The sequence below is a fragment of the Aquarana catesbeiana genome, linkage group LG10, assembly GCF_042186555.1.
Source record: "Aquarana catesbeiana isolate 2022-GZ linkage group LG10, ASM4218655v1, whole genome shotgun sequence".
NCBI lineage: Eukaryota > Metazoa > Chordata > Amphibia > Anura > Ranidae > Aquarana > Aquarana catesbeiana.
Window position 1 is genome coordinate 222470362 of NC_133333.1, and position 16943 is coordinate 222487304.

Consider the following 16943-nt stretch of genomic DNA (forward strand, 5'->3'; position numbering starts at 1 on the left):
ATCTGCAGGGGATCAAATAATGATTTTCTCCGCTGTATATTTTGTGCCAACAGGTACAATCTATGTCTACAATTTACATGGCAGAGGCCATATACCAGCGTGGGCACTATATATTATTTATCAGCAAGTACAATCTACTGTACATGTACAACATATACCAGCAGAGACCATCTGCAAGGCATCTATAGACCAGCAATGTGCATTATATAATATGTATCAGCAAGTACAATCTAAATGTACAACATGTATTAGTCGGGACCATCTGCAAGGCATGCCACATACCAACAGCATGTATATTATATATCAGCAGGTAAAATCTATATGTACAACTTATACCAGCAGAGACCATCTGCAATGCATGCTATATCATGCTATATATGTACCGGCATGTGCACTGTATATTATATGTTGGCAGGTACCAATTACATGCATAAAATATACCAGCAGAGACCATATTCAAGATGCATCTTATTTGTATATTGCACTATACATATTATATGCTACTGCTAGCAAGTACAGTCTACATGTACAACATACATCAACAAAGACCATATACCAGCAGGTGAATTAGATTTATATCAGCAGGTGAAATCCACATGTACAACATTATATACCAGCAGAGTCCATCTGCAAGAGACGCCATATACCAGCAGTATGTGCACTATATTTTATATCAGCATGTACAATCTATATTGTACAACATATACCATCAGAGACTATCAGCAAGGCATGTGAGGAACTCTTTTTAAAAAAAAAAATTAAAACTTTAATCCTAATTGCAAACACCGGTAAAGTATGCTCTATAAGCAAGCATTGCATTTCTACTGAAAAAGGCAATGATTTAACTCCTCAATCAGGCAAATTTTATTTAGAAACTGCATAATGGAATATCAGGTTATTGGTAATGGTAAGGAACATTTTTCTGAATAGGGTGAGTGTTACAGGAAAGGCCTTCTCCTTTTGAAGAACAGGTGTTGCTGATTTAACGGAATGTATTTTTTCACTGGGAAAATGTTGGGTGAATGTTTTGTGAAGTCCCCATCAAATCTTTGATAAACATACCAGAAATTGATATAATTGAGCTGACTTTTTGATTTGCCTGTCCATTTCACAGACCCACCATACATATCTGACGCCAGAAACACGGGAGCGTCTGTCGGACAGAAAGGCATTCTGCGCTGCTCTGCCCTGGCTGTCCCGCTGGCTGAATTCCAGTGGTATAAGGAAGACACTCGGTGAGTCTCGGAGAATTAGATATAAACATTGTGAAATATCCCAATAATCCCTATTCTTAATAGGGGGAATGATGTGTGCTGTCACTACAGTGCAGGAACTTCAGCGGATGGAGATTTGAAATTACTTTGACACATTGGGGTTGATTTAATAAAAGTGTAGAGTGCAAAATCTGGTGCAGTTGTGCATGGTAGCCAATCAGCCTCTAACATTAGCTTGTTCAATTAAAGGGATTGTAAAGGCAATTTAAAAAAATAAATAAATAATAACAAACATGTTATACTTACCTCCACTGTGCAGCTCGTTTTGCACAGAGTGGCCCTGAACCTGGTCTTCTGGGGTCCCTCGGCGGCTGTCTCAGCTCCTCCCCGCAAGAACTAACCACCTTCATGCAAGCTCTCTCGCATGGTGGTTAGTTCTTGCGGGCACGCTCCCGTGATACAGCCAGCGGCTATAGCCGCTCACTGTATCACTCGGTCCCGCCCCCTGGCGCACCGTGTCATTGGATGTAATTGACAGCAGCGCGAGCCAATGGCTGCGCTGCTTTCAAACCATCCACTCTAGCCAATCAACAGCCAGGCTGAGCGGCGAAGAGGACATCGGGGGCGAGCGCAGCAGGTGAATGGGCTCAGGTAAGTAAAACAGGGGGGGGGGGCTGGGGGGGCCAGTATTGTCGGATGTTTTTTCACCTTAATTCATCGGATGCATTAAGGTGAAAAAAACGCGAACCTTTACGACTCCTTTAAGCTTTGAAAAAAAAAAAAATGGAAGCGGATTGGTTTCTATGCAGAGCTGCACCAGATTTTGCACTCTCGTCTTAGTAAATCAACCCCATTGTAGATAAATTAGGAGGTCTTGTGCTAAGGGTAGGCAGAAGACTTTCCTTGAACATTTCAGCAGGAGGCAAGGGTCACAAAAAGGGCAGGACCTACAAACTATGCTGAAGAAGTAGTTCACCACTCATGGGTGGGGCGCTCATTGACTTTTTGGGTGCTAAAGGACCTTGTCCCAGCACTGACCATTGCTTCGTAAAATTGAATCTGAGGTTTTACATTAAAGATTAAATTGCGTGCAGATGTGCCGCAGGTCTCTGCCTGGACTTGAAGGCCCCTGGCACATCGGTTCTCATGCAGAATTGGGAGGCAAACATCTGTAGCACCCCCCTGACCTCCAGGAGTAGGTGGAGGAACCCTGGAGACAGGGAGGGCCAGCATTTCACCCCAGGGCTGAGTCTATGGCTAAAATTCCACCTTATTTGTCCCTCATTTTTGCCTGATCCATATAGTTGTATATAAAATGGACTTTTTATCTTTCAAAAAGTGTTCCCCAGTGCTAAACCTTTCATCCAAATTCTAAATTGCTGCATTTGTATATTTTAAAAGCCAATATAAAGGAATTGTAGTGGTAAAAAAAAGTCCTTGTCGATTTAATTAACCTTTTTTTTTTTGGTTAATTCTTCTTTAAGGGGGTGTGGCAGGGGGCGTGTCCTATGACCACTTACATTTGTTAGTAGGTGTCCCTCATTCCCATCTCAAAATGTTGGGAGGTATGGATAGATTACTCCAGCAGCACCTCCCCAGCCCACAGCTCGGGGGGAAGACTGAGATCACAAGGCCTGCCCAAAATATTTATATCCTCCCCAGCATGTACCAGTGGTAAGAAACCTCCTACTGGTTGGCTGAAGAAAATATAAATATTTACTGTGTAAGTCTTACTGTGGAATCTCATACTGTTGCCAGGTACCAGTGACACCTACTGGCAGCAGAGAGAAACAACAGCTCCACTGAGTTTAGGGGATACCAAGCGATGAAATAAACTACAAATTCAGCTTGGGCTGACTACTACCCAACAAAATGTAGGTAGTAGTCGCTGTTGAAGACAGGGTGCTAAACCTCAAACAAACACAGTAAAGTTAAAAACAGTAACCAAATGTGAGAGAGGAAAGGGGGGAGAAGTCGGGAGAAAACTTTTTTTTTTTTTAAGGTGGAGATCTACTTTAGTGCTGCTCGTTGGCATTAAATTAATCATTTTTTGAAGCTGTGCGACCACATCTCTGAAATTTGGAAGATTTCTTAATTATACTACAGAGCTGCACTCTGATTGAAGCTTGTCCATTCCATGGGTGGAAGTGCTTATATAGACCAATTAGGAAGAAGTGCTTCTTAAGACGGTGGCACCAACAAAAAGCAGATCCCAAGGCAGCAAGTCTATGGGCTGTGCACTCTTCTATAATCTAATATAAGGAGATAGAAGATCGATCACAACATTTGTTGTAATTGGCCCTGACCCTACAGCTGAGAGTAAAGAATGACAGCAGAGTACTCCCTCCTCTGGAATGTGATGGAACGAGAGACGCTTATAAATAGAAAGCATCGCTGTTTATTTTTGGCCTCAGAATTGTATTCACATCCAAGGACACTTCATATTAATTTTTTAAAATATTTGCATCTTTTGTATCTTTATTCCTCTCTGATGCCAAATGAAGAACAGATGTTTCCAGTAGTGTGACTCTGATGTATGTAAAGTAGGCAGGCTCCCTGCTGCAGCATGCTGGGGGTTATCATGTACTAGATATATAACATCAGTAATACGATTATAGATTTATAACCTCTTATGCACAGTATGTGATCAGCTGCACATATGGTAATACAGAGGACTTATTACCTTGTAAGGATTAGAAGAACATACAAATTCCAGATGCAGCTCTCACTTGTGTTCCTGGAAAATGGTTGCATTTGAGATACGTTCACAATAAATTCTCGTTGGCTTGTGTAGAGGAACTATAGCAATGCAGGAGAAAAGCTGCAACAATCACTTTTTTTTTATACCATCCAGTTTAGAAAGTAAAGATAGCTTTTCAGAGCCTTCAAAAATCATTGATGAGTGCCAATGTATACTGGTTAATATTAGCAAAAGGAGGGTGCACCGACCTCGTGCATTACCAAAAATAGATTTTATTCCAAATAAAAACAGCATGATGCCGGAAGGTAGGGATCACTTTGGCTCTGAGGAAGAGGGTCCTCCCTCGAAACGCGTTAGCCACTCTGAATACTGCCTGGTCTTCTGGCATTACCAGTTCTTCATAAAAGACCCGAGGGAGACTGTTCGCATCTGCCTCTGCTATGATATGTCTATATACAACGTCTGTATGAGAGTACAACCATTGGTGTTTTTATTTGGAATAAAATGTATCTTTGGTAATGCACTAGGTCGGTGCGCCCTCCTGTTGCTAATATTTTGCAGTTCTAAGGATACCCATTGTTCTGAGAAGGGCAGAAAGGCCGTTGGCATTGAAAAGAGTTGTCTGCACTATACATCCCTAGACCTACCACCCAAGCGCAGGAGAATTATTCTGTGAATGTATACTGGTTCACAGGTGTCTTAGGTGTCTGCTCCATGGTTCCAGTATACAAAACCACAGAAATATTTCCAATATTAGGAGATGTTGATGGGCAGAAAAGTGATGCCATCCCTGCAGGATGGCAGTTATTTGAGAAGTAGTCAGACATTCGTGGAAGCCTTTCCTGACAGAACATGGAAGCTGCCGTTGCTGACCTCTCATCTTTAAAAGGCTATTTACCTGGGTGTATTGCTGACCCTCTGCTTTTACTAAACTAGAACGAGTATGCAGACAAGGACCTGTGACCTTTTTAATGTCATCCTTGTTCCAAGTTTATGATTCAGAAAGTACTGAGAGTCTTGAGCGTGCACGCTGAATTGTAGCTACGTTACAGTAACAGGTATTGATATAAGGACCTTTCCTCTGATGATAAGTAAGAGTTAATTGATAGGGAAAAAAAACACTCATAAACATCACAATGAAATCATTAGATATTTTGTAACTCCAATTACAAAATCTTCTTTAATGGCAATGTCATCCATTTTCACATTTTTTTCTTTTCAATAATGTTTATTCAGAGATTGTAAAAGTAGACAGAGATTACAAGTGCCATTACACATATCATCACACATCTCCTTTTCGTAACAAAATATAAGGTTACAATTAATGATAATAACATTCCATGTATAAAAAACGAGCAATTGAAGATCCGGGTTATCATCATGTCTAACATATGCTAAGAACAGCATATTAGGAACGACTCATTAGTAGAGTTGCCACCTCATCCCTTTAAACCCGAACACATATGAATTACACAAGTTCTGAGGCTAATTTAATGCAGATAAGGCACCAAGTGAGTTTAATTACCACCGTAATCAGCCACAGAACCTATGTAATTAATATGTGTTCAGGTTTAAAGGGATGAGGCGGCAACCCTACTTATTAGCCATCTGCATCAAACAGGCTTATCGTCATGGTAGTGTAAGAAGATATAAGGCATAGGGCAGCCACGTGCAAATCCCAGATAGCCCAACCATTCTGGGCCCCTTACGGGCTACAGGCCACATACCCCACAAACCTCAACCACCCATCTAATCATGCTTCCGAAGGAGTCTTCCCAAAGTTTTGGGAGATAGAAAAATAAAAAACTTAAAAGAAGATGAAAAAGACAAGGTGGAAAGAAAAATTAGTGCACGGGCATATAGCCCCTCCGATCCAAAGCAGAGCTGTTGCTAATGTAATAGGTGGTTTCCGTTAGGTAGTTGACCAGGGATCCCAGACTCACTCCAAAAATATAATTTTGTCATCATTTTCAATATTTCTTAATTTGCAACTTCCATTAATTGAATCCCTGGTAATCCAGCTATGAAGGTGGTTCAAGCACGTCCTGTTATAGGGAAACAATGTTCTGGCCCTGTCTCCTGATTGTGCTCCAGTGTTGTCATCCTGTCACACGGGCTTCTGATGGAAACTACAAGGGGCCATTTCAACACAAATTATGCAGGCATCATTCACTGGTGTCACCATCATTTCAAAAACTGACATGTGGCTGGCCACTTCTCACCTGAATTGGTATTATTCATTCATCAACAAATATACCAGTTTACATATTTGCTGTATCCTAGGTTACACAATTATCCTTGAGAATTTGCTGGCTGACACATGGTTGTGTTTTTGGATCTAAAGGGGCTCATATTTGGCTTCCGCCTCCATCTTTGGGCTTCCTACAAGTCTAGATATGATGAAGCCAGTGTGAGTGTCCACCACCACTCTGCTCTACCCAGGGCCAGATTAAGAGCAACATGGGCCTGGTGCTAAGGATTTTGGTGGGCCTTTTTATTGAAATAAATAAAATGAAAACGCAAACAATTTTTGTTAAATTTAAATTAAAAAGAGAGATTGGGGTGTGAGAGAGTGGTTAAGAGAGAGAGAGAGAGAGGGGGGGGTGATAGCGAGATGGGGGGTTGAAAGAGAGGGGATGAGAGGGAGGGGGAAAGAGAGAGAATGGGGGTGAATGAGAGAGAGGGGGTGAGAGAGAGAGGGGACAAGAGAGAGGGGGTGAGAGAGAGAGGGGACAAGAGAGAGGGGGTGAGAGAGAGAGGGGACAAGAGAGAGGGGGTGAGAGAGAGGGGGGACAAGAGAGAGGGGGTGAGAAAAAGGGGAATAGAGAGAGGGTGAAAGAGAGAGAGGGTGGTAAGGGGTGAAGGGGGTGAGAGAGAGAGAACAGGGTGAAAGAGAGGGGATGAGAAAGTGAGGGGGTGAGTCTGTGGAAGGCACAGCATAGTACATAACACGGGGGGGGGATAGCACAGTACATTACATGGTTGGCACAACACATTACATGGTGGATACATGGATACAGCACATTTAATGGTAAGCAAAGCACAGTACATTACATGGTGGGCACAGCACATTACACAGTTGGCACTGCCTAATACAGCACATTACAAGGTAGGCACAGTTCATTATATGGTGGGTACAGCACATGACATGGTTGGTACTGCACAACACAGAACATTGCATGGTGGGCACAACACAGCACATGCACACGGTGGGCACAGGACCTTATATGATGGGCACAGCACATGACATCGCGGGCACAGCTGAGCACATTACATGGTAGGCACTGCACATTACAAGTGGGCACTGAACAGCACATTATATGGTGGGCACACAGCGTATTATATGGTGGGCACTGCACATGGCATGGTGGGCACTGCACAGCACATGACAAGGTGGGTACTGCATGACACCACATGACATGGTGGGCACTGCACGACACAGCACAGCACATTAAATGGTGGACACCACACATGACATGGTGAGCCCTGCACACCACATTCCATTGGGCACTGCACGACACAGCACATTACATTGTGAGCACAGCCCATTAAATGGTGGACACAGCACATGACATGGTGAGCCCCACACAGCCCATTCCATTGTGGGTACTGCACGGCACATGCCATGGTGGACAATGTACAACACATTACATGGTGAGTACAGCACATTAGATGGTAGGCACTGCATGGTGCAGCACATGACATGGTGGGCATAACACAGCACATGACATAGTGGGCACAACACAGCACATGACATGGTGGACACTGCACAGCAATTTACATGGTGGGCACTGCACATGACATGGTGGGCACTGCATGGCACAGCACATTACATGGTGGGTACAGCGCATTACATGGTGGGCACTGCATGGCACAGTACATTACATGGTGGGTACAGCGCATTACATGGTGGGCACTGCATGGCACAGCACATGACGTGGTGGGCACAGCGCATTACATGGTGGGCACAGCACATTACATGGTGGGCACTGCATGACATAGCAGATTTCATGGTGGGCAATGCAACTGCACATTACATGTTAGGAACTGCACATGACATGGTGGGCACTGCTGAACAGCACAGTACATTACACAGTGGGCACAACACACTACATGCTGGGCACAACACATGGCAGGGTGGGCACAGAACATGACATGGTGGGAACTGCACATGACATGGTGGGCACTGCATGGCACAGCGCATTACATGGTGGGCACTGCACATTACATGGTGGGATCACTGCATGGCACAGCACATGACATGGTGGACACTGCAAATTACATAGCGGGCATTGCAAGGCACAGCACATGACATGGTGGGCACTGCACATTACATGGGGGGCACTAAATGGCACAGCCCATGACATGGTGGGCATTGCTCATGACATGGTGGGCACTGGATGGCACATCACATGACATGGTGGGCACTGCACATTACATGGCGGGCACAGTGCATGACATGGTGGGCACTGCATGGCACATCACATGACATGGTGGGCACTTCAAATTACATGGTGGGCACTGCAAGGCACAGCACGACATAGGGGGCACTGCACATCACATGAAGGGCAATGCAATGCACAGCACATGACATGGTGGGCACTGCACATTACATAGTGAGCACTGCAATGTACAGCACATGACATACTGGACACAGCACATTACATGGGGGGCACTGCAATGTACAGCATATGACATACTGGACACAGCACATTACATGGGGGGCACTGCATGGGACAGCACATTACATGGTGGGCACAACACATTACATGGTGGGCACAACACATTACATGGTGGGCACTGCATGGCATAGCAGATTTCATGGTGGGCAATGCAAATGCACATTACATGTTAGGAACTGCACATGACATGGTGGGCACTGCTGAACAGCACAGCACATTACACAGTGGGCACAACACACTGCATGCTGGGCACAACACATGGCAGGGTGGGCACAGCACATGGCATGGTGGGAACTGCACATGACATGGTGGGCACTGCATGGCACAGCGCATTACATGGTGGGCACTGCACATTACATGGTGGGATCACTGCATGGCACAGCACATGACATGGTGGACACTGCAAATTACATAGCGGGCATTGCAAGGCACAGCACATGACATGGTGGGCACTGCACATTACATGGGGGGGCACTGAATGGCACAGCCCATGACATGGTGGGCATTGCACATGACATGGTGGGCACTGGATGGCACATCACATGACATGGTGGGCACTGCACATTACATGGCGGGCACAGTGCATGACATGGTGGGCACTGCATGGCACATCACATGACATGGTGGGCACTTCAAATTACATGGAGGGCACTGCAATGTACAGAATATGACATACTGGACACAGCACATTACATGGGGGGCATGGGACAGCACATTACATGGTGGGCACAGCACATTACATGGTGGGCACTGCTGAACAGCACAGTACATTACACAGTGGGCACAACACACTACATGCTGGGCACAACACATGGCAGGGTGGGCACAGCACATGACATGGTGGGAACTGCACATGACATGGTGGGCACTGCTTGGCACATCACATGACATGGTGGGCACTTCAAATTACATGGTGGGCACTGCAAGGCACAGCAGGACATAGGGGGCACTGCACATCACATGAAGGGCAATGCAATGCACAGCACATGACATGGTGGGCACTGCACATTACATGGAGGGCACTGCAATGTACAGCATATGACATTACACAGTGGGCACAACACACTGCATGCTGGGCACAACACATGGCAGGGTGGGCACAGCACATGACATGGTGGGAACTGCACATGACATGGTGGGCACTGCATGGCACAGCGCATTACATGGTGGGCACTGCACATTACATGGTGGGATCACTGCATGGCACAGCACATGACATGGTGGACACTGCAAATTACATAGCGGGCATTGCAAGGCACAGCACATGACATGGTGGGCACTGCACATTACATGGGGGGCACTGCAAGGCACAGTACGACATAGGGGGCACTGCACATCACATGAAGGGCAATGAAATGCACATGGTGGGCACTGCACATTACATAGTGAGCACTGCAATGTACAGCACATGACATACTGGACACAGCACATTACATGGGGGGCACTGCATGGGACAGCACATTACATGGTGGGCACAAGAGAGCACATTACATGGGGGGAAGCAGCAGTCTGTCCCCTAGCACAATAATTACACAACATCTCCCTAACAAATGTACTGACCTTATCATAACAGCATGTAAGATGTCCTTCCTCCCGGGCTTCTGCTGGTTAGGAGAACATCAGCGCCCCTCCCCCAGACAGCTCCCAGACACTGAGGAGGATCTGTGTTAGTGTAACAGATCCTGTGATAGGAGTCAGGAGGCATCCACAGAGACAGGACTCGGCTGCACTGACACTTGTCTCCTCCATGTGTACACAGAGGGCTCCTCTTCCTTCAGGAAGGCACACAGATATTCATAAGCCACTGGCATGGGCCTATATTGAGGGAGGGGCCTGGAGCTGCAGCTCCACCAGCCCCTATGTTAATCCGGCCCTGGCTCTACCTCTGTCCAGGAGGCTTTGCACATTTTACTAGGAAATATCTGCCCCCCTCCTCCATCAGTGGCCTTTGTACAAGTGAAGACCAGATAATGCCACACTGAGTGTCCAACACACTGCCCTACCTCTGTCCAGGAGGCTTTGCTCATTGTTCTGGTGAAATATTTGCTCCCTCCTCCATCAGTGGTCTTTGTACAAGTGAAAACCAGATAATGCCACACTGAGTGTCCGACATTCTGCCCTGCCCCTTGTCCAGTAGAATTTGCACATTATATAGGTGAAAAGTCTGCCACACCTTTATCTGTTGCCTTCCAACAAGTCTAGATCCAATGGTGCCACACTGAGTGTTGGAACACTGCCCTGCTTCTTGTTCAGTAGACTCTAGAGCCGCCATTCTCAACCAGGGTTCCGTGGAACCCAAAGGTTTCTCCAGAGGCTGTTCCTTGAGCTGTGGCTGATTGATCTCCCATTTGATGGTGCTTGCATAGTTCCAGGATAATTGCCATTTGGAAAAGCCAGTAGCATGACAGCAATTTTCATTTTAACTGTCCATAAGGGTGGCATTCTTACCATCGCTATAGGGTTTTATTCTTCCTACTGTAAGAGACAACAAGGGTTCCCCAAGACCTGTAAAATTAACTTCTGGGATCCTCTGTGGTTAAAAGGTTGAGAAAGGCTGCTATAGACAAATGGTTTCAAACTGACAGACAATTACCATATTGGCAGGATAGAACTTGCAAAACATTTCAGGAAGGGGTACTGCAGAAGTTAAAAGTTTTGCATGACTTGATAGAGACAGTAGGGAATCTGGCTATATCTTTCATGTCGATGAATATTTCCATGCTGTGTCTGCTAACATGCGCACATCTCCAAGATAGGAACACTGACAAGTGATTTTTATCTAAATAGATTTTCCGCCAGTGCAAATGAACATGGTTTGTGTTCCTGGGAGACCTGAATTGTGATGAAATCTGCTTGTATTCTACAGGTTATCTAACAACCTGGGTGGAGTAAGGATCGACCACAAAGATCACATGTCCATTCTGACCTTCTTCAACGTAACTGAAAAGGATTATGGGAATTATACTTGTGTGGCATCAAATAAGCTGGGCAACAGCAACGCCAGTGTCATCTTATATGGTATGATAAGAAGAGCATCTATGTTGCCTGTAGCGACTAATCAATTGTTATCTTTTAATGCCTTCTGTACTGGAGCAATGTTTTCTGGACTGTAATTTGCTAGTATGAGCAACTCAGTGGGGTCACCTGCTGAGAAGAGCAGCCATAGTAACAATCTCGCACTAGCCGCACGTCACAAGGGTATATACTTAGCCTTTCTGTCACCGACATACAGTATATTAGAGACCCTGTCACTGTCCTGAGAGGAGAGAGTTTAAACAACACGTTTTACTTTCTGCTATAAAACATATCCAATAAAAAAAAATTAAAACATTTCTTTATCAATTTAGGCCAATATGTATTCTGCTACATGCGCGTTTCATCATTACCTATCAAGTCCGTGGTATCCGCTGATCAGCTCCCGCTGTGTAGAATTTTCGCATTTGCGCCCGTGACCCGGAAATGCAGGTTCACAGCGGCCGCCCTGTAGCAGGATATCTGCTATAGGTCAGTCAGTAAGTGGTTACAAGCGGGTACAGCATTAATATATGTGTAGCTAACCCCCGCAAGGGCTGCTGGATTCGTTGCGTCTTTCCCCCACACAACCAGACAACAGGAATTTTCTCACTCTCCCTAGATGCTCAATAAATCTGTGATTTAGTTTTATATTGTTTATTTAAAGGGATGAACTTGCATAGGGAATAGGGATGCATGGGATGCCCAGAAATGAAGAACTTCAAACAAATAGAACAAATGGATGAGAACCCGCTAGTGTCTCTGGCTGCTATGAACTAACTCCAGCTGTGCTGCTCACCCGTTGGAGTGATTGTACAGATAAAGTAACAACAGAATTTCCAAAAAACTGAAGTTGCAAGTGCAGCACCTGGCTGTGTTGCAATCACCTGGCTGCATTAGACCCATGCTAGGGATATTGGGGTGCTCTTAGCTTTTTTGCGCTGGCTCTAATCTATCCCCTGGTCCCCGACATTTAAAATATTCTGCCTTACTGTCCTCTCTTTAGCCTTGGGGTATGTTGAATGGAAGGTTCTCACTCAATTCCTTTTAAGTAGCTCCTTAAATCCAGAAGGCTGCTGCACCGGCCTTACTGCTACTGGTTCCCTGGATATCTACAGCTAAGGCTAGCTGAGATTGGACTGGTGTCTCTTTCTCTCTCCTGATCTTCCTTCTGCCCCAGGGGGAGAGTCCCTCAGCACAAGGGTCCCTCCTCCAGATGACTGGACTCTGCGCCCTGACTGCCAGGCTCTTGAGTATTAATGGGTTTTTTCCCCACCTTCTGGCCCTTACCTCCCCAGGGATTGGTGGAAACTCAACTAAATATTCAGGCTCCAGCCTCTGTTCCTCCACCCTTTAAGTTCCAGAACTATCCAGAGAGTTCTAGAAGCCAATGGAGGTAGCAACAGAGTCACAACCTTTGGAGCACTGTACAGCCTTTTAAACAAAAGTAACCTATGCTCTTCTGCATACAGAGGAACCAGACTAAGTTTACCTACATTAGCAACTAGGAGGGTGCTACACATACGTTAAAAACAGCAGGTTGCTGTGTTAGGTCCTCTCAACTTGTTTCAACCTTCACTGGGTCTTTGATACATCAGGCCTGTTTAACGCACATGCGTGATTTTAATGCTGGTGGGAGAAGCTCTTCAGTTTCCTAGACTCAACCAGTCCATCCTGCTGAGGCATTCTGCTGTATCCCGTTTGGTAGGCGGTTTTTGCTGTTGTCATCTCACAAATATAAAATTTACATTTTACATTTACATTTATATTTTCCACAAGCAGCATAAAAAATCCTAGATTAAAGTAAACTATTTTCACTGGCTTGCACTGATGAATAATGAACACTTTCTCTTTGCAGGACCAGGAGCCGTGCACAACACAAGCAGCTCCACCTCAGCTGCCTTGGCCATCATCTGCCTCTGGTGCTCCATCCTCTACTCCCTCAGCAAGTTTTGATGAAGAAGGTGACTGTGGAGATGGGGGGAGGTTTGAGATACCTTGAAGCCATGTGGAGCGCCCCTCTCCCCCTTCCCAGGAAAAGACTTCATAGATATTTTGGAGGACCCTCCACCTTGCTATCCTCATCCTCCCTCGGGTTTGTTATCCTGCTGAAAAATCTTTATTTTCTACACACTGAAAGCCCCTGCAGGCACCTCAGATGTGGAATGGGAGCCCGGGGGAACTATGGGGCTGGTTTCTTGTGTTGGTGTCTATGTCAGTCCCTGTGTCATGCTCCATAGGTCTTTTCAGATAAGGCAGGATGAGGTGAGAGGAGGGCTGGCTACATGGACAATGGTCTTCACTGCATCGGTGGAATAGAGATCTCCTTCACCTGCATCATTGGCTCCACAGATAAATTATAATTTTTTGGACACTGCAAAGGACTGGTACATATAGTGGACCTACAAGAAATACTCAGGCTCTAAGAAGGAGTGGGCAGATATTTTTGTGTAGTTGTGCAGAGTTTATTATCCTTATTGACCACTCGCACAGACTAGACTGTCAAATGTAGAGTATGGAACTCTCCAGTGCAATAGGATTACACAACCTATAAGAATATCTGTATGTTCCAAAGATATCCAGTGTCCCATTGGTCATCGGAGGGCCTTTAGTGATCAGTTTCCATTCAGTCTGCAGCTTTGTGGCTTCTGTCTAAGTATGTTAATGGTGGAATCCGTGAGGGAGCCCTCTGACTCTGACAACCCATATTGGATGAGATGGACACTGGCACACTCCTGTTGTCAAGCACACGGTTACCAGCAGTCTTGTGTAAAGACTGAAGGTGATTATATTATACATGAAAGGATGTGATGGCCAACTGGACTATCAGAGGCTCCATTTTCCATGGTTCAAGAACAGATGACTACATTTCTTTTACACAATGTTATTTTGCCAATTTGGATCCCCAACTGTCAGTGTCATTATTGTGGGACCTTCAATGTCAAGATATTATTTTGGGAACTCCAACAACATTTCTGACAACTGTGGGCTGATAGCCAGCCTGTAACTGCCGATTGTAACCCCTTGCTATAACAATCACCCTGCCCTAGCATCTCCAGTACAGTCCATCCATTGTTACCATTTCAAAAATGTTAGTAGAATATTAATGGAGCAACAGAAAGCTGGAGAGCATTGCCTCTCTAGAGTGATGGCTGAAACATTCCCCTCTACAGTAACCTTCATCGACAGCTCATCTACATAATTTCAGCTATAATATGTCCCACAGATCTGTCATAGATATCATTTTAGTGATAGTCTGATCTATTCAAGGGAGCACGCTTGGAATTTCATGACAAAATGAAATTTTTGGGATGTATTTATTTGGCTTTCATTTAAATCTTAGAAGGCAAGAATGTTTAGTTAAGACACAGCCGGATCGCTGCATGTTCCACAGCGTTTGTACATTTTTTCTAGATGAGGACAGTCAGATGGTTGTAATCCTGTGATGTGTCAATAAAGTCTGATATTTGTACCTGCGATCTTTCTTCATGCTCTGCAAACTAATAAGCCTATACATTAAAAACGTATCAAGGTTGCACGACTGTCACTCCAATCTCTCGGATCAAAAATCTACAGTATTACTTGAATTTACTAATAGCCAGTTGTATTATGTGCATTTAAAAACACTTCCAACCTTTTTTGAAACAATTTACAGAATTGGCTAAAACTAGCTCTTGTGAAGCCCTTCCATACATGGGGGTTACACCTCTTTTTCTCCAGAGAGTGCCACTTGTCATTTTTATTTAACTTGAAAGCCTAAAAGTGAATAACTTTGTACCAAGTTTACTATTTAGACCATTTAGGTATTTATACAAGGTGATTGTGACAGACTCCTGACACCCTGTTGGGTATATCTGCCAAGAAGCTGCTTCCCAAGTTCTGGAACACGAGACCAATGGATCTTGCTATTGTAACCCCAAGAACCAGACAACACCAGTCTTGGAGTACACCAGAATAAGAACTGCTTTATTCAAGAAACACACTGAATTCTTACAGAAAAGCCATCAGATAAGGGCTAATCCCATGATCTCAGACAATGGTCACCTTAGTAGAGCTAATCCTATTATCATGACAATGACCACCTTAGACAGTCCAGCTCCCCCATAGCAATACCTTATGCATAAGAAGCCAAAAGCAATTAGTGACCAGCTCTGTCTGGATAACTTAAAGCGGAGGTTTGCTGAAAAAAAAATATTAAAAGCCAGCAGCTACAAATACTGCAGCTGCTGACTTTTAATATATGGACACTTACCTGTCCAGGAAGCCCGCGGTGTCGGCAGTCGAAGCCGATCCGTCCTTCGGCTCTCGGCTGCTGCCGCCGCCATCCTCGGTAAGGGAATAAGGAAGTGAAGCCGTGCGGCTTCACTTCCTGGTTCCCTACTGCGCATGCGCGAGCCGCGCTGCGCGTCCTCACAGATCCCTGCTGTATTCTGTGTCTCACAGAATACAGCGGGGGAGGACAGGGTAGGCGGTGGAAGTGGCATAGGTCACCGCAATCACCGCAGTGATCTATGCCAGGAAGTGGGAGCAAATACCTGTATTAGACAGGTATCTGCTCCCTCCTCCCCCCTGAAAGGTGCCAAATGTGACACCGGAGGGGGGGAGGAATCCAAAAAGTGGAAGTTCCATTTTTGGGTGGAACTCCACTTTACGAACACACTAAAACACAGAGTTCTCCAGGGAATGGTTCTCCTGCAGCCCAATATCCATAAAAGTGATCATATCCACTCTTAATTCAGAGGGAATACATTCACTTCCGGTAATCTTTCCTCATAGCTGACCTCCTCCATGCCTCTTATAAGTTTGGTTGCTCTTCTCTGCACCCTCTCCAGTTCCACCATATCTCTTTTGTGAACTAATGCCCAAAACTGAACTGCATACTCCAGATGAGGTCTTGCTATTGGTTTGTACGGGGGTAGATTTTGTTTTATTCATATAGAACAGGGTTATTGAATTAAAATTTAAGGAGGTCAGGTTCTTCCACCCGAGGTCAGAATCTCAAGTTTGTGCTATGATTCAGAAAGATTGATGTCATTGTATGTCTATCAAAAAATGAGAACATTTCCATAGCATTTCAACAGTATTTATTCCTCATCAGAGTGCCCCTTTACATCAGGTTCCCATCAGAGTACACCTATAGATGAGGTCCCCTACCTGAGTTTCCCCCCTAGTGCAGGTTTCCCTATCAGAGTGCCCCTTCACATCAAGTGTGCCCATCAGATTGCCAACATAGAGCAGGTGTTCCCATCAGAGTGCCTCTTTAAATCAGGCGTCCCTATCAGAGTGCCCCCATCGTTCAGGTTCCCCCTTCAGAGTGCCCCCATAGATTAGGTG

The 16943-nt window shown here is 45.1% G+C and overlaps 1 protein-coding gene across 2 annotated transcripts in view; it reads left to right on the top strand.

The window, feature by feature from the left end:
* Positions 1-15081, top strand: part of LOC141111222 (opioid-binding protein/cell adhesion molecule homolog) — a 676299-nt gene extending 661218 nt beyond the window's left edge. For both annotated transcript variants that reach the window (XM_073603349.1, XM_073603348.1), the window contains exons 6-8: positions 1115-1235; positions 11464-11615; positions 13468-15081. In XM_073603349.1, the coding sequence (XP_073459450.1) occupies positions 1115-1235; positions 11464-11615; positions 13468-13565 (371 nt within the window). In that variant the 3' untranslated portion in view covers positions 13566-15081. The remainder of the gene's footprint in view (positions 1-1114; positions 1236-11463; positions 11616-13467) is intronic.
* Positions 15082-16943: the final 1862 nt, after the last annotated feature.